The 18,727-nt window shown below is 41.1% G+C and overlaps 1 protein-coding gene across 4 annotated transcripts; it reads right to left on the bottom strand.

Annotated features, from left to right (window-relative positions):
* Window positions 1-7,309: 7,309 nt before the first annotated feature.
* Window positions 7,310-18,491, bottom strand: LOC131242122 (uncharacterized). Of its 4 annotated transcripts, none has more exons than XM_058240550.1 (9): window positions 18,271-18,475; window positions 17,817-17,930; window positions 16,907-16,989; window positions 14,844-14,927; window positions 14,386-14,461; window positions 13,804-13,876; window positions 13,046-13,119; window positions 8,910-9,003; window positions 7,310-7,601 (listed from the first exon to the last, which is right to left on the bottom strand). In XM_058240550.1, the coding sequence occupies exons 1-9, from the start codon at window positions 18,380-18,382 to the stop codon at window positions 7,520-7,522; spliced, it is 792 nt and encodes a 263-aa protein (XP_058096533.1). In that variant the 5' UTR covers window positions 18,383-18,475; the 3' UTR covers window positions 7,310-7,519. The 4 variants fall into 4 exon arrangements, with proteins under 4 accessions (XP_058096533.1, XP_058096535.1, XP_058096534.1 ...); XM_058240552.1 differs by lacking the exon at window positions 7,310-7,601 and adding an exon at window positions 7,610-7,981 and having other exon boundaries at window positions 18,271-18,479; XM_058240551.1 differs by lacking the exons at window positions 7,310-7,601; window positions 8,910-9,003 and adding an exon at window positions 9,716-10,151 and having other exon boundaries at window positions 18,271-18,491.
* Between the last annotated feature and the right edge of the window lie 236 nt (window positions 18,492-18,727).

The raw sequence follows: 18,727 nt of genomic DNA, 5'->3' as shown, positions 1-18,727 counted from the left end.
TTCTCCCAAAAATTCATAAAGCAACAACATGTTTTTGGTCTCGTAGTAATGTGTAGTAACGTAGGCATTACTACGGAGAAAACTTTGAGATTACAAGAGGAGAAATTTGGATAGGGTTTATGCCCCTTTCAATGGGCATGTGAATTTGGTTGTCCGAGGTTATTGCAGCAGTTTTAACCCACGGTCATTTATTTTGAATTTTTATTTTTATTTTTATTTTTTACACACATGCACTTGCACCCCACACACACCCATATACTCACCCCACGGTGGTTTTTCCCTACAATGGGTATTCCAACTCATTTAAGCATAACGGTTTCTCAACCCATGACCTTGTATTGAAACTCCTGTGAGTCTAGCAGTGGGGCATGAGTATTATTGGAGGAAATAGAATTTGATTGGGTCATGTGCTGCTTAGTAGAGATGGGGCTTGTAAGGAATCTGCACCAGTAGCAGCCTATCTATGATAGCAACACATTGCTCAAATTGAATCCTGCCATGTGTTGGGTAACCGCGCAGTCTACATCCGTAGGGCCTACTTTCCTAGACTCTATTTTTATTCTTTACCAATTTAAAATGTTGGTGGGCCGACTTGCCTAGACTCCACTTTTATTCTTTACCAATTTAAAATGTTGGTTACCTCCCAAACACATTGCGACAATCTAGACCGTTCAAATCTCTAGCGAAACCAAGAAGGCAATACTAACCATTCTGATTTTTCCCTTTAAAATTTCCGACCAGTCACTGTTTTACTTTTAACCATCCATCATTATAGGGCATGAGCCCAAAAATGAAGCAGATCCAAATATCAGGTGGACCACACCAGAGGAAACAGTGGTAATTGAACGGTCACTATTAAAAACTTTTTAGGGCCCACGGCAATGTTTACTTGCCATCCAACCTGTGATAATGTTACGCAGACCTGGATGAAGAGAAACCACAGATATCAGCTTGATCCAAAACTTGCGGCCCTCAAGAAAAGTTTCACAGCGGGCTTTTAATCACCTCCTTCTTATGGTGTGGTCTGCCTGAGATTTGGATCTTATTTTTTGTATCATGCCCTAAAATGATTTGGAAAAACAGATGGACAGAGTGGATATAAAACACATACATCACGGTGGGTCCACAGTCACGGATCCACCAAGCGGGTGGGGATTCAGTGAGGCAGGGTAACAGCATAGTAGGTGGGGCCCTAATCGTGACCCCACCTGGATCTGTGTGTTGTATATCCATGCCGTTTTTCTAGCTCATTTTAGGGCATGGTAAAAATGAGGCAAATCCAGATCTCAGGTGGACCACTTCACAGGAAAATACCTATGATTAAATGCCCACCATTTAAAACTTCCTAGGCCCCACTTATTTAATATCCAACCTGTTGATAAGGTGACACAGACTTGGATGAAGGGAAAACACAAATATCAGGTCAATCCTAAACTCTTATTGCCCCTGAACGTTGTTAATGGTGGGAATTCAATCCCTACGGTGTGATCCACCTGAGATTTGGATTTGCCTTGTTTTTGGGGCATGATCTAAAATGGGGTGTAAAAACGGATGGACTGCGTGGATATACAACACATACATTGATGTGGGTCCCACGGTCGAGGCCTCATCCTCTAATTTGTTACCCCCGCCTCACTTAATCCGTGCCTGGACCGAGCTAGAATGCCGTTTGGCTAGTGACGGGGTTCGCTACTTGTTGGTGATGTGGGCCCCACCATGATGTACTTGTCTTATCCCTGTTGTCCATCCATTTTTTCATATCATTCTATGCCTTAATCCTGAAAATGAGCTCTCGGCGTAGACCACGCCACGGGAAAACAGTAGTGATTGAATGTCCACCATTAAAATCCTCTTAAGCCTATTGTAATGTTTATTTGACAATCAACCTGTTGATTAGGTCAAAATACCTGCATGAAAGGAAAAAAACAAATATAAGCTTAATGCAAAACTTTTGTGGCCCTGAGAAGTTTTTAATGGTGAGCGTTTTTTTTCCTTTGATGTGGTCCACTTTATATTTGGATCTAACTCATTTTTTAACTAATAACATAAAATGATATGAAAAATGGATGGACAGAATGGATGAAATACATATGTCATGGAGAGGCCCACAGAGCAGTGGCTACTGGCAGCGTCACTAGCCAATCCGCGTCCGACCGAGCTCGGTGGTTCTCCGGACGCGGATTGCGTCCTACCCCCGCCCGTCTCTAGCCACGAATGGGCAGTTCTGTGGGCAGGCCTACCGTGATGTATCTGTTTATCTACACCCTTCATCCCTTATGTCAGATCATTTTAAGGTATGTGCACAAAAATGAGTTAGATCCAACTTTCAATTGGAACACACCAAAGATGACTGTTGCATTTTATCGAACTTGCATGTAATGCAACTAAGCTTATTATCTGGTGTGGTCCACTTGAGCGTTGTATTTACCTCATTTTTGTGCAAATACCTTAAAATGATGTGAGAAAAAGGGATGGACGGTGTGGATATACGGATACATCACGGTGGGCCTGCCTACAGAACTGCCCGTTCGTGGCTAGAGAAGGGCGTGGTCCCCGGATCCACCGAATCCCGTTCATGTTGGTATTGTATTCGGTTCGTAGGTTCTCTCCAATGAATACGTGGCACGTGTACGAAAAAAAAAATAGAGAAATAATAATGCTGGTGTGATGTTGGTTGATTTGGTTGGGATTCTTTCATTCGCCAATATTAGTATAGAGTCATTTAAAGCTATTCAGCTAAAATTAGCCACATGACCACACAAGCTTGTTTATAAATGTCCATATCTCAATGGGCCTATTCCATCTTCAACATCATCACCACCGTAGAAGAGGGAAGAGGGAAAAAAATAAAAATGAAGAAGGCTATCGGTCTCTTTCTCATCCTATTCGCTTTTTCCTTGGGTGAGAGAAGACGACCTTTTTTCTGAGTTGGAATTGCTGGTGGGGTGAGGTTTAACAGCTTCTCTATGGGACACCCTTGTGTGAGATCTGGGCCATTCATGAGGGGGCTTATCATAAACATTCCAACCCGAAGATGAGGCCGATTGATCATCATAAGAGGAACACATGAAAGTTGAGTATGGATCGTTGGCTGTGATTTTTCTAGCTATCCATTTTTTTTCTTCTCATATTTGTGTGGCCCACCTGATGGGTGGACTAGCCTGATCATTGGACCAGTGCATGTTTATGGTGTGCGCTATGTGACAAATAGTCCAGATCTCATTTGTGTGTGCCATGTTGGCATGTGTTGGTAGTAAACAGGTTGCCTGCTAGCGACCTAACAATAACATGGATGAATTTGATTGGATCATGTGCTGTTATTAGATAGGCACACTCAAAGCATGTTTGAAAGCAAAATAAATTGCTATGTGACTAAATCAATATTGGATATTTGTGACGAGATATAATAAGATTTGATTAGGTCACTTGCCGCTGTTTTCAAAGATGGATACCGAGCTTTCTGTAATTGAGAGGTCACCCAAAGTATTTACTTTCATTTGAAAGTTGATCAGTCAAGTGCATAATTCATCAGATTCATTTATACATTTGACCCAATCAAATCTTGCTAGGTTAGGTCATTAGGTAATCTGCTTTCACGTTGGTGAAGGATGTGTCCCTCATCGATAGGGGAACTCCATGTAATCTCCAGATTGGAGGAATCTAACCCTATGATCATTGGCCCTTTGTCCACAGTATGTGGACACTAGTGTACTTTCTTAAGCATGTAGGTGGACACTGATTCAAGGGCGAACATCTTCTAAATTGGGAGACTTTTGGGTCATCCCCCATCCAGGCAGGGTCCATCAGATCAACTGGGTAATAAAGATCTCACATAAGCACGAGGACCACCTTGATGACTTATTTGAATATTTGAATGAATCCATGCCATCATAGCCGTGTGATTGTCTGCAGAGGTGGCAATGAATCAGGTTCGGGGTGGTTAGGGTCAGCCCAAGCCCGACCCATTTACTTAATAGGCCAAGAACCCGGACTTTAAAATTTTCATTGTGTCTAGCGCAGCCCATCTATATCGCTTGTCGGCCCAACGACCCATTTGGATAAATGAGTGCGTTTTCCGGTCCGAGCCTGACCCACTCGACCCGTTGCTTTTCTCTCACCAGAAAATGCTCCCCTGCGCACCTACGCACGTGCGTACCTTTGTACACGTGTCATGGGTATCTAATCTGATGCGGAATCCCATGAAACCCCCTGAGACAAATTTTCACCCTGATCTAAAATTCTGGTGGGCCATAGCAAAGAGAAATGCAAATTACGGGAGGAAACTGTTTTCATTTTTCATGGCCCATCAAAGTTTTAGATCAAAGTAAAACTTGGTCCCGGGGGGTTTCACGAGGTGCTGCTTCACATTAACAGTTCAGATTTTGGATCCCCATCACGGATGATGGGTTCTCAAAAAAGTTCATATGTAGTACGTACGAACTGGTTCCCAGGTGAGCGTTTCCGTGTGTGTGTATATATATAAATTTTTATTTTTTTTTAAAGCCAGAAATTGTATAGGCAATTCAACGTTTTTGTCACGGAGGCCGTTCATCTGGTGAAACCTATCATGAATGGGCCATGCGTCCATACCCCAAAATCTCCACCTTGGGAAAATCTTACTCACACGTTAGGTGTCCTTTACTTTCATTGAGTATGGACACTAAACCAACCGTCCACTGGCTATAAATCAGGCATGTAAGATCCATTCACGGTGGAGATTTCTACAAGCACGGCTCATCCATAAAGTGGGCACCAGATGAATGGTTTGGATCCGTGGTCCTCACCTGTATCGCTGTTGGACCGAAATAAATTTCAATGGTAACGCCTCAAAGTTGGCAGTAGCGATCATGACCGTCCATTTGTTCCAAAATTCTCGATCAGCATATCTCTACGTTGTTGATAGAAAACTAAATTAGCAGCCACAAATATTCATCTGAATGAGCGAACAATTACATGATTTTGTATGATCAGGTGAGTGGGCCACCGCCCAAACGTGCAAAGACCTACAGGACACGGATCCTGGATATTGCTTTGATTTATGGTACGTGGACAAGGGGTGTACGCCCGAGGCATGCAGCGCAGTCTGCACCAAGAACTACCCGATGACTCTCAAAGGCTCCTGTTGCTTCCAACCGAATGATTGCCAATGCACTTATGTTTGCTGACGTGGACGAATCGCATCCTTCCATTAAAGGGTCCATTTCAATTTTTCGATGTTGATAGGGTTGCCTCATGTTAATAAATCGGAGATTGAATATGAATAATATGATTAAATAAGAAGGATCTGAGCTCCTGCAATGTATGAATATTGTGTGCATTCCTCTCTCTCCGGTGCTCGCTCGACAATATCTACAGTTTGCACTCGCTTTTCAGTTTGTTTAAGTGGGGCCCATTGTTCACATATCCAAACCGTTGAATTTGATGGGTCGCACTGGATGGCCCTGGCACCAAAATTCTTTCAAATGGGGACATCCTAACCCTTAAGTTGATGTCCAGGAGATAGATGGTTAACAGTCCACGTCCAGCTATGAAGAGGCCAAAGATTCGATGTCTAGGCTCTTCCAACATCGATGGTGTGGCCCATCAGATCGACATTTTGGACTTCTGTTCATGGCCCTTGTAGTCTTCTTCAAGCTGAAAAATTCAAGCCAACCGTACGCGTCTCGGGTCAACCGTTGTGTAGGTATCATAGATCTTAATTTCTTGGAAAGGCGATCCCACTCACCACCACCGCCTGATTTGTTTTTACCTTTGATGTGCGACCATTCAGTGGAATTTCAACCCCCATCTACTCCCAATTCCCAAATAGGAGGTTCCCGTGCCACTGTACAATCCCTGAATCCTTGACCGTTCAATGGTGGGCCCTACGAATGACAGCTCATGGTATAGTAGTCATACAAGTTGAATTGGACGATCCTAGTTGTCCAACGAGAAAATCTTGGACAGTCTGGCATTTGATGGTTGAAAGCAGGCAATAATAAAATGTACACGCGGCTTGAATGTCAATCAAACCGTTCAAAATTGTGAGCCCGAGGAAGGACAGATCATAAACCAAGAAATATACTGATTCTGATTATCTAAATAGACGATTGGTGGACATTTATTGGACGGTTGAACTTAAAAGATCCAACAGACCAAATTCAGCAAAGAAAGTGTCATGGCTCATTACCATGAAAACGATAGGCCCCACCATACCAAGCTGGTATTTTCACTAGGTAGTCCAAAGCATCCTTCCATTGTCTAACGTAAGAAGCACCATCATCCTCCTCATCATCTGAACTTTATCCCAACTGATGTCAGCTACACCAACTGGCAACTCGATGAAATCCTTATCTGGTCTTGAGACAGGCAATGAGAGCGTTCAAACTCCCAAATTTTCACATCTTAACTGCTCATCCAAGCACTTCCCTTGGTTCAATATGGATCCTTGATGTATCTTCCTTCCTTTCAGATGTTTATTTGTATGCCATAAACGGTTACGATTCCAATGGTTTAATGAGCCTAGTTTGATGTGTTCCATCAGCCTCGGGTTTTTTACCTATTGGATAGGTTCTTGACAGTGGTATTAAAGCTAATTAGGTGAGGTGTGACCAGTGGAAAGGATAACCTAGACAAGAGTGAAAGTCGCCATGACATGGAATGGGCTGCTTGAACAACTACAGTATAGCTGCCATGCCCTAGAAAGGGCTAACTGGAAAAGGGGCCAGGGTGAATGCCGCCATAGAGTGGGCCGGCGTGAGCTTGGTGGAATGTTATGATCCCAATGGTTTAAAGAGCCTAGTTAGAGGCGTCCATCAGTCTTGGGGCTTTTGGCATACTGGTTAGTTTCTTAACACAAACCAAGTGGCTGTGATTGTTATTATGACAACAAAATCTTTGGGTCATATATCATTAGCCGACCCTAATTAGTTGGGATAAGGCTTTGATGATGACAAAGAACATCACAAATCTGTTTTCAGTGGGACACAATATACCATGTGGTAATCCGGACCATTCGCCCTGCTTTTCAGAACTGAAAACCCTAGTAGATCTTGAGGATTACCACAGAGATAAACACCATGAATGATGCCTGGCTGCTTTTCAAGAGTAGAAGCGTTCAGGAAACAGTTGCCTTTGCAGAAATCCTGTTTCTCCATTTCACCCATTGGAGGACAACTGAACCAAATGTTGGCATGGACTAATTTTTTTAAGCTATACATTTGATGGCCACCTATTTAACAGTTGGGATCCTTCAGTGTGTAATTTTCAGACTATGCTCCACAGACTGACTGCTTCAAATAATATTGAGAATGCAAAAATTAGTCTTGCCTTGAGACAAATAAAAGAAGTGGGTATCGATCAATCACATTCAAGGAACATTCGATACCATAATTTTAGATGTTCGGTTGGGAGAGATTTCTGTATCTTCCTCATAAACAAAAACAAATTGAACAAAGATAAAAATTCAGTCTTACTTTCGGTAGGTAATCTTGGATTGAACTCAATATCCCAAAGTCGAAAATTTAAGCTGATGTGAGAATCATATTCTTCCAATCAACGGATCTGAAGTGAGAATGCGATCACGTATCTCTGCAAATGTCTTTACATCTGATCCCCACAACCTACAACTCAGATGGTAAAGTGCACGTTCATAACAAAAACCACACCATCATCATCAATCAAAATCATAATCTACTGAAGGCCACACAAAAGTCATGACGCTGCCTTTTACAACACGGACATAATATCTTTAACGGTTCAGGGGGCAATCGATGCTTCTATCACAAGTAGTTATCTGACTTGTATGCTACAAGTTTAAAGCAAAGTTAAAAAAGAAAAAAGAAGAAGAAAAAGAAGAAGAAGAAAGAACATGCATTTTGACGGGTAGCTAAAAATATGAGTGCATTCATTCAAAAGATGTGGTAAAAACCATACAAGAAAAAGAAAGGACAATTGATCTTGTTTTCTATTTTACTTTTTGAAAGGCATAGATTTGTTTTACCTGCGAAACATTTAAATTATGCAGTTAACTTTATATATGGCATATAGGGCTGCAATGAAACAAAAGCAAAGATATGGAAGAACATTTACCTTCAATCAGATATAGGAATCAAGGGTTGTGATTATTTTTCTATGGAATAATTATTGATGAATGATCAAATGAAAGAAAATTTTCATCTTCAACCATCATGAGCAAAAAAAAAAAAAAGAAAAGAAAAGAAAAGAAGAATAAGATGGATTTCTTCTTCTAAATGATTATTGAAGCATCAAAAGGAAGAGGAAAACAAGATGAATTTTGCTTTTTTCTTCACATTTCATCCAAAAAAAAAAAAAAAGAAGACTGATAGCAAAACATCTTTTAATAGAAAGAAGCCCTTGTCCTTTTTTGCTCCTATTTTTCGAGACTTAAGAAGCCCTTATGCTTTTTTGCGACTATTTTTCGAGACCATGATCATTCCCTATTGAGTGGATTCCAATTAGGGCTGCAACTTGGGTTCGGGTGAACCAACCCGAGATTGGATCAGGTTGTCAAGGTCCTCGAGTTGGGTTTGGGTTGAGCAAATCGGGTCGGGTTGGGTCAGGTCGGGTCAAGTATAGAGGACTTCGGGTGGGGTTTAGATTGGGCATCTCGGGTTGAATTTGGGGCGGGTCAGATTGTGGGTTGGGCTCGGGTTAACCCTCAACCCAACTCAACCAGCCCATGTTGCGCCCCTAACTCTGATCCGATATTGGGCAACGCAGGTATAAAAAGGGCTTCTGATTTGCGAAAAAAACTGCATTGTCCTTTTTTACTACTGTTTGAAGATCTCCTCCCTCAGAGATAGGATGCAAATGTCAGACAAGGCGGCGAGGCACAAGTCTTGCCCAGGAATAATTAAGAAATATAGTTCCACATAGACATAACATGTAACACAAAAACAAATACTCACCAGCAATCGATCCCAACGGCATTTGCCCCCATCTTATCAGCCTTTTCATCATCCCCAACATGTACTGCCTTTTCTGCCACCACTCTAATTTGATCTACAGAATTGACGAACATTTTCAGTTATAGCATAATTAGAAAAGATTTAAAGGGAGTGTCAATGGATATTTTACGAAGAATTTGCCAGACTAACAACATTTTAGTGAATTCATGAACTAAATTACTACGGTACAAATCCAATACAACTGAGCAAAATCTAATTTTCTGGTTTCAAGGTTTCTGCTGCATGCAAGTAGTAGAAATATGTTTATAGGTGTTTATTCGTTGGTAAGTTGGTAAAAAACCAGGGCTGGTATCAATGATAAAGTATTCACAAGAGGAATAACGAAACAAAAGACAGATGGCTACAATCCACATGCTATAGATAGTACCAATTTGTAGACGGATGGCTACAATCCACATGCTATAGATAGTACGAATTTGTGATAATCTCTCTCTCTCTCTCTCTCTGAGAAACCCACCCACAAAAAGAAATAAATTGACAAAAAGTGAAAAAAGAAAAGAAATAAATAATACAATTTATTTAAAGAGATTGGTTTAATTCAACCTCAAGCTAATCTAACCATTAAGCAAACCCTAACTTGAACACTAGGGAAGCCTAATAACCCCTAACTAACCCATGTATATGAAAACACAAAAATAACAAATAATAACATTTATAGCCCACTGGCATGTTTGTTTTTTTTTTTTTGAGAAATCACGATTGCATTAAAAGAGGAAAGATGCAAAAGAAGAGAAGGTGGGGGAACGGATTGCCAAGGTGGCAACCGAGCTAAACGCCTAGAAAAAGAAAATCATAACCCTTCAAAGCAGGCGCCAAGGCCGCCCATTCAACAATGAAACCCTTAGCCTTAGAAGCCACCACGGAAGAGGAAAGAGCGATGTCCCAAAAGCATCTGCCATTCCTCTCATTCCACACCGCCCACCACACGGCAAGGATCACCATTCTCCACAAACGAGTTCTGCCTTTGTCAAACCGAACTCCATGCCAGGCCTTGAGGAGGAGATCCGCAGAAGAAGGAAAGCACTAGCTGACACTAAAGTGAGAACATAACTCGGCCCAAATTGGATAGACGAAGGGGCAGTGAATGAGGATATGATCGACAGCCCACTGGCATGTTGATCTTCATGCAGGACTGATTTGACTTTGGGGTTAACTCTTTATGCTCTTGGTCCTCGATCCTGGCTACATCAAGCATGTACATGACCGAGTATCTACCCAAGTTGGTTTACCCAATACTTTTTCAATTTTAATGCAATACAGCATGGATCAAGAACTAAGTATTGGATGGGGACTTGCTAAGAAAAAATAACTTGTCTCACCGCGCAAAAAATAAAATCAGATGACATCATGAGCATTTTTTGTCAAGAACCTGATCGAGCACTAACCCATGATGTTTCAAGACAACATGAACTTAGGCCTTAATCAATATTGACTCCAGTTTCTATTTTTTGTTGTGATATCTACATCACCAAATGGAAAGATTAGACCAGTGCTATAAAGGCTGAACCAGGCCGGATGGTCAAAGTCAAACTGGTTTGGACTGGAACCAGGTCATATAGCAACTAGGGTCACTGAAAGGTCTGTTTTGAGAAAGGAACCATTCAGACGCCCAGTTCAGCTTGGTGTTGAGGTTAGGTATTGGACCAAGCAGGCAAACTGGTCAACTACCTTTCTTAAAGAATTTAGATATATAAGAAATTTTGGGGGACAGATTATTCTTCGCAGTGGGCTTTCTGCTTCTACATGCACACCTAAACCTGCAAGGGCCAAATGAACGCGGCTCAATTGGCCTTTGAAAATACACAACAAGAAACAATGGTGGATGCAAAGGCATGTAGGGCCTTGGCTACAAGCCCTCTGAAGAATAAAGAGAGAGAAAATAAAACAAAAGCCAACGGATACTGTCTGCAAGTAGGCAACACTTAATCCCCTGAGTAAAATGAATGTAGGCATCGGGATGCTGAACTACCCAAAGTTGTGGGAGAAGCCAGCAAGGAGCTGGAAGTTATCACAAAGATTTAGTCCTTTCTTGGTCCTTTCTTGGTCCTTCCTTTCCTCTTTTGCTCCTTTTTCTATCCTCGCTTATCCCCTTACAATGAAGACAACTGGGCCCTTTTATAAGAGGTGGGGAGGTGGTCACAAAACAACCAATCTTTGCCTAACATGTGGCACCTAAAGATTGTGACATGTATATGCCAATGTATGAGATTGTGACATGTGGCTGCACTCATGGGTCCTACTGCAATGGCCCAAGTGAAGTGGCCCAATGAGACACAAGATTCTACAAGGCCATGCTAGGATAGTGAGGACTACACAAATGAGGAAGTTCCCCAAAAACTGTCACGCCACTGCAAGGTACCACTTGGGGTGTGTCACATGCTTCATGATGATGAAGGATATGGAACTAGGCTCACGTGCTCTATGTGGATGAGGCTCTACTAAGAGATGCATAGGATACAACTTGCCTAAGTGCAAAGTGTGATGCAGGTGCCAGTATGTGGGCATATAGAGCTGTGCTGGAAGAATGGTAGAGATGCATTAGGCTGTAGGGCCACAAGGGTAGCATCTTGCACTCCGGCAGTCTATAAAAGTTGTCAAATCTCAAGCCTACTGGAAGGGCAGTGACAATCACAGGCCTAAAGGGTAGCAGTCACACTGCTTAGGGTGTCCAATGAGACTCAAAAACTTTAAAGGGTCATCGATCCTAGAGGGTAGTGAATCAAATCTTGCTTGCTTAAAAGCATATGGTAATGAGTGTGCTCTGCAGAACACCTTGAGATAGGGCAGTCAGGCCTAGAGGATAGTGACGTTGTTTGCTAAAAGAACACCCAAAATCACATGGCATTTGGAGAAATTAGTGATGCATCGATGAATTCGAACCCATAGCTCAATTTTAAACAGGGTGTGTTTCAACATTGAGGTCTCAGGTTCAAGTCAACTTACCTATATAAAAAAAAGTAGTAATCCCTCAGTGGAACCTCATAGGAGCCGCAAGGCCAGGAGTGGCTACATCCAACGAGGGTTCTTGATTAGAGCTGGACAACCTCACTGCAGTACCCTAGGAGCCGAATAGGCTCCAATATGTACGTAAGAGGCACCCTGGAACCGGAGAGGCTCAAAACTGGATGGACTCCAATAATAGAGGGGGCACTCTGAGAACAAGAAAGGCTCAAAACCAAGCTCCAATACCATATCAACTACAAAATGCACTCGTATGAATGAGGTAATTCCAAATAAATGTGCACTTGTCTTCTTAGAAGGGGCAAGCACATATAATTGTGAAACTCTTAAGTTAGGTGTGTATATAGACACACTCCTACAAATCTAGATATATAAAAAGTCAGTGGAATTGGTAGAGTTGAACCGATGACATTGTCAATCATCATTAGGAAATTACGATCCTAACCATTTCTTAGTTTTACCTAAGTAGATATCACCGGTTGGACCAGGCAGAACAGCAGTTGGACTATTTCATTTTGAACTACTGACAAAAATGGGTCTAGGTCTGGTCTAGGTTCTAAAACAATTTCTTAGACAGTAAATCACCCACGATCTTACTGGTTGACCACTAATGAGGTGGCCGATAGACTTGCTAAAGGAGAGAGAAGGAGGTGACCGACAAACTTGCTAGAGTGATGATAGACTCACTAGAGTAGTGACAAGAGGTTGATTTATTGGAAAGCAAAACGTTTGGGAAGGTTGTAAAAAAATTAGGTAACTTGCTATTGGGCCCTCTTTATATCTCTTATAATGATCCTTTTCTTTTAATAAATTGTTGCCTTTGAAAAAAAAATGTATAGCAATCCATAGTGAATAAATCGTTTATTGCAGGACAATTCTGTATCTCTGGTACCCAAGAAGAAGCTGAGGCTCTAGGGAACTTCAAGCATATCACAAATTTTGGAAATAAAGATACATTGATCAATTGAAAAATACCTAGGGCGAGTTCGGTCTCAACTCATTCACAAGAGAGCATATATTTATCTAAATACAAGTTTTAGGGTTAGCAGATATATCAAGTGCAAACAGTATATAGAAACATCTCTTTTGTAAATACAATAAGTTTGCTTCCATACCTAGAGCAGCTCTGAAGATTTCAGGGGCCGGCTTTTCATACCCGACCTCTGCTGATATGATAATGGCATCAAACCTAAAAGAAACCAGGAAGTAAAACCTTCTCATAAAATAGATTTTAAAATCATGGAGAGTAGACATGTTACAGCTCAATGACAAGAGAAAGAATGTGTGGACCTGGTTATGAAATGGACAAACTGACACTGAGAGACAGTGCCAGTGTATAAAAAAAAAAAACCCCCCCCCACAAACAAAAAAAAATAAAAAATAAAAAAAATAAAATACAAAACCCTGGAGTAATTAACGGCATTATTCATTTTGCTTCCTCTTTTTTTTTTGGGTTCTTCATGCTATTTTTATACTATTTGTTGTTTTGGATCATTGAATAGGAAAAGAAACCAGCTTGCTTGAAGCATGTCACCTGGGCCATCTGCAACAATCTCCAGATGATTTTTATGTGAACGGAATGTCACTTCATAGCTAAAGGACGTATGAGGAGCCAACACATCACAACTCATGCATCCTTCATTAACCATCTTTCGTTAAAGATTAAAAATTATGATTAGTTCAGCAAAACCATTTCAGTGAATTATACAAGTACCTATCTCTAAAACTTTCATGTGCAGGACAGTTGCAATAAAGCTTGCAAGGAGAAAAGCTAGAAATGCTAGCAGACCAAATAAGCTTGGAAAAGAAAAATAACAAGTAATCATAATAAAATGGATGAATAAGAAACATGGAACACAATTTCAGCACTTACAGATCAGCAACATTGAGGTCCTTCAATAACTTCTGCAAGCGTGTGTCAAAATTGGAGACAACGGCCAATTTAACTGTACTGGAAAATTTAATCGAATGAAAACCAGAGCTTTCTAAGCGCACACACAAGTGCAATGAAGCTCGGGCACATGCCACATATGTGCCAGCATGGCACACAGGTGTGAGATCCAATCCATCCATCAGGTTGGTCTGACCTTGTAAATGTTTTCCCAAAAATAGATCTGCTACAATCAGCTTGTAGGCCCCAATACTGGAAACGGGTGAGTTAGAAAATTTTAAGCCAAGTTTTTCAGAGCCATACATTTGTTTTGCAAATTGTCGCCCACGTGACCAGTGGCTTGACCTGATTCTTGGGCTTGGGTATCAATATAGTGGTGCTGTTCTGGTGGATGGATTGGATGTCGTACCTATCATACCGTGCTGGCACATGTGTGGTGTGCACATGAGCTTTATTGCAGATGTGTGGACTTAGCAAAGCTCTGAAAACCATTCACACATCAGGCCTCTATACAATGACAATCATCAGTACAGAAAAAGAAGAAAAATACTAGGTAAATATGACCTCCAGAATCTTTGAGATGGCATATAGTTTCATAAGCTCCACTGGGAAGACTCCACGCATCACCATTTGCAAAGTGCTTCAAGAAGCAAGCATCAAAACCAGTCACAAACATTTTACCTAGGCATACCGAGTCTGTGAAATTAAAACAACATTGCAGCTTCATGAAGGGAAACTGCAAGATGATCATCCACAACACAGCACCGTGAAGTTTTTGCGCGTAAGATTGAGTATGAAACTTGCACAATCAGTTTGTTCTGTGACTACAAGATCCCATCAAATTGAAAAATATTATTTGCAACCAACAAACGATGAGGGGCAAAGGAACACTTTGGGATTACATAGGATGCAACCACACATGAAAATGGAATGGATGCCCTTAATTGAGACTGGCACATAACATTTCCTTTTAACATTGAGGAACAACATATTTAAACAGCAGAGGGATACCGCAAGTTTACCTCATATACTTCCTCAAAATAGTCACTATTTTCACAACCAGTAGCTTCAGAGACAACCAGTCTCCAAAATGCCCGCCCATCTCCCTGCCACAAGGCAACAAACCAACAACTAAATATGTAAATAGATAAACAAATAGAGTTTCCACTGCCAAAGGTGCTAGAAAGTGGGTGCCCTTATATGATTTTTATCTTGAAATTTTGGGCAAAATGCCTGAAGGATGGGCATTTGGGTGCCCTTACATGGATTTTTATCTTAAAAAGTGGGCAAAATGCTTTAAAGACAGGCATTTAGGTGGCTTTTCCCTTTGTTTTTAGCTTGAACAGTGGGTAAAATGCCTAAAGAGTGGCATTTAGGTGACCTTACATGGATTTTTTAAATTTGAAACTGAGGGCAAAATGCCTCAAGGATGGGCATTTAGGTGCCATTACATTTATTTTTAGCTTTAAGAGCAGGAAAATGCCTCTTGGATAGGCATTTAGGTGCATTTACTCCAATTTTTACCTTGAAAAGTGGGAATATGCCACAAGGATACAAATTTACAAGCCAGCATGTTGATTTTTAGCCTGAAAAGCGACGAAAATGCATCAAGGAAATGCATTTAGCTTCTCTTACATGATTTTTATCTTGAAAAGATGGGACATTTTCATCAAGGATGGGCACTTAAGTTCCCTTACATAAATTTTTTATCCTGAAAAGCGGGTTAAATGCCTCAAGGAGAGGCATTTACATGCCCTTGCCAAAAATTTTAACTTGAATAGAGAGCAAAATGCCTCAAGAATAGCCTGTGGCTTTACCATGATTTTTATCTTGAAAAGTAGGCAAAACACCACAAGGTGGGCATTTAGCGACCTCGCATCGATTTTTTAACTTGAAAAGTGCAAAATGCCTTAAGGATGGGCATGTAGGTGCACTTACATGCATTTTAGCTTTAAAAGCAGGCAAAATGCCTCTAGGATGGGCATTTAGACACCCTTATTTGGATTTTTAGGTTGAAAAGTGGACAAATGACTTAAGGATAGGCATTTAGGTGCCATTATCTCCACTTTTATCTTGCAAAGTGGGAAAATGCCTCAAGGATGGGCGTTTGGGAGCCCATTACATGATTTTTATTTTATTTTTTCTCTTTAAAAGTGGGCAAATGCTTCGAGAATAGGCATTTACGTGACCTTACCTGGATTTTTAGCTTCAAAAGCGAGCAAAATGCCTGAAGGATAAGCATTTAGGCACCCTCGCTTGGATTTTTAGCTTGAAAAGTGCGGCGAATGCTCAACAATAAGCATTTAGATGGCCATCGAATTGATTTTTAGCTTAACTTAAAGAAAGACATTTAAGTGCCCTTGGATTTTTATTTTGGAAAGAGGGAAAAATTCCTCAAGGATAGGCATTTAGGTGGCTCTATCTTAATTTTTAGCTTGAAAAGTGAGCAAAATGGAGGGAAGCAGCTGCTCTTGTTCAAGTGATCGGACTAGCTGTTAATCATAATCTTTATCCTCTGATCATTGAAGGGGACTCAAGTAATGAGATTAGATGGATCAAATATGATTGTTTCCCTTGGGGCATTGCTAAGCTTAGAGGAAGCTTTGGATAAATGCTCTCCCAGGTCAGTGTCTCACACCCATGTGCTCTCATGAACTAATTAGGGGCAGACAGATTAGCCGACGGTGTTAATAAGAATCAATTGTTAATTTTAGATAGGAGATAGTGGTCTTCTTGGTTCCAGTCGTCTTGTTTTGCATATCTTTTTTGGGTATCTGTGTTATATCTAGTTCACTGATAGCATTATGCCGCTGTAGTAAAAAATACCAAGGACCAACTAGTCAGTAAAAAATACATGATGTCTCCGTATTTTATTTTATTTTTTTCCCTTTAACGGTAACATTGGCTGGGGAATTGGTCATGAATAAATGAAGCTTAGAAAATAAAGGACATGGAATCAGACTGATGCAATTCTAAACTACCCATTTCTAATCATTCATCAAAAGGTCAAAAGCTTTTTCATCCATCTCAGATGAATGGCATTTCATATTGTTGATAGGTGAGAGACGCTACAGAAACAACAGACCTGGTAACGAAGCTTTTGAGGCCAAGGGGCTGCAAAGGCTCTTCTAAATCCTTGCTTTATCTCACTGCTAGTTGCCTTCAACCCTGTTTAGAGTGAGAAAAACAGAAACAACATAATGTGGTTAAGTTAGATACAACTCCACGATCCAAGTTTGAGTACGGAAATTTAAACAACTAGATTAAAAAAAAAAAAAAAAAACAGATTAATCTAACTATACTTAAGTGTTGATTTGTCTGTTTCTTTTATGACCAGACAATCATCAATCAGTTTATTGAATTCCCATTTATGCGACTAGATTTCATACTTAAGAGGGCAATCCAAGTTCCATATATGAAGGTCAATAAAACTTATTCACAGTAATATTGTATGAATTTTGATGGGCATAAAATGGAAGAATTCATTGTGTTAAGAACAACTCGCTCATGGAATCAAATATTGGATGAAACTGTGTTGACTCAATTTCGGTCTTGAAACAGCTGAGCTGGTTTTTCCCAACTTGCATGTCAGCCTCGTTTGGGCTTTGAATCATCCCAAGGACTGAAACCGAGATTTGAATCCCATAATCTTTCTACATAAAGAATGGGACTGCCTCCTGATTGACCTCCTTGCTGTTATCTATTCATTATCCATTGGAGTTATTGATTCTTTATGTTTTCTATGAATTGACTACTTCATTATGAATAGTTGAAAAGATCACTAATTTTTGCCTTCTCACTTTATGAAATTGAATGTTCGTAGCTCAATTCGATTATGCATCCAATGCATCCAAACGCAGCCAAAATCCAAATGGATGCAACTGACTGACATTTACATATATAAACTAACTTGTCTACAGAGTATGTGAATTCTTATAGACATGAAATAAATATAAGTTAAAGAGAAATAAGGTCTTGACTCTGCTACTGCTAACCATATTTTCTACCGATCGCAGCGTACGTCTCTTCAACAGGGTTGGCCAATTGCAGAAGCGTTCCTCCAGCATCCAACAGCAGTGCATCATACGCCTTCCTTTCAAAGGCTCCAACTACAAAGGACATGGGGCGGCTCACATTAGATTTTCCTTACTGTGTTCTGCTAGAGTGCACCGAAGCTATGTGCTCGCTGACCATGGAAAAAGAAAAGCATGGCATGACCAAGCTCAACGCCCAAGCTGTACGGCACAGCCCTTTAGGCCGGAGGTGGTGCCCGGCGCACGTTACACTGTCTCCCCGGACTCTGCTAACGTGCGCCGGCGGAGCAGAAAGAACACAGAGCTAGCTGCGGATGGGTTAAATGAACCCAATGAGCTAAATAGCGAAGACTCAAGAAAACCGGAAATTACCGAAGACAAATAGAAATGGGAAGGCTCCGAATGATTTCGTTACCCGTTCGAGTGGCCATGGAAGATCGAAGAATCGACGTTCGGAGCTTCGGATTGACAGGCCTGGCGCCTCTGAAGAGATTCCTCGGAGAGCATCTTGTCCAGCAAGCCTCCATGCGCGCGAATCTGGCAGAAATGTGCGCCGTGGCCCGTGGGGGACGTGAAATGCAAGGAGCGGTTAGGTTGTGTTCGTTTCTCGAAGAAAGCGAGGCGCGAATTCTCCACGTCGACAGACGAGCCCCGCTAAGGATATTCGCGCAAAGAAGATTTAAAAATGCATACCCGCAGTCTTGGCACGCGTGTGAGAGGTGGATCCGTTCGTTAGAGGAGCCCATCTGTGAAGATGGCCTGGATGCCTTTTATCAATAGTTAGGCTGGTACGATCATAAGGCGCACGATGCGTCAATGATAAACGGTTAAGATAAATTGAATAACGGTGGGAAATCCACATATGAGCATGA

Source organism: Magnolia sinica, chromosome 4 (genome assembly GCF_029962835.1).
Source record: "Magnolia sinica isolate HGM2019 chromosome 4, MsV1, whole genome shotgun sequence".
In the NCBI taxonomy this organism is placed as follows: Eukaryota; Viridiplantae; Streptophyta; class Magnoliopsida; order Magnoliales; family Magnoliaceae; genus Magnolia; species Magnolia sinica.
Note: the sequence above shows the minus strand (reverse complement) of the source record. Positions and strands in the feature narration are given on the sequence as shown.

Coding starts and splice junctions, on each gene's coding strand:
- LOC131242122 (XM_058240550.1), bottom strand. CDS start 18,382: ATGGAGGCTTGCTGGACAAGATGCTCTCCGAGGAATCTCTTCAGAGGC. Junction 14,462..14,843: donor ATTTTGAGGAAGTATATGAG/GTAAACTTGCGG, acceptor TGCTTCTTGAAG/CACTTTGCAAATGGTGATGC. Junction 13,877..14,385: donor CCATCTCAAAGATTCTGGAG/GTCATATTTACC, acceptor TTTCCAGTACAG/TTAAATTGGCCGTTGTCTCC.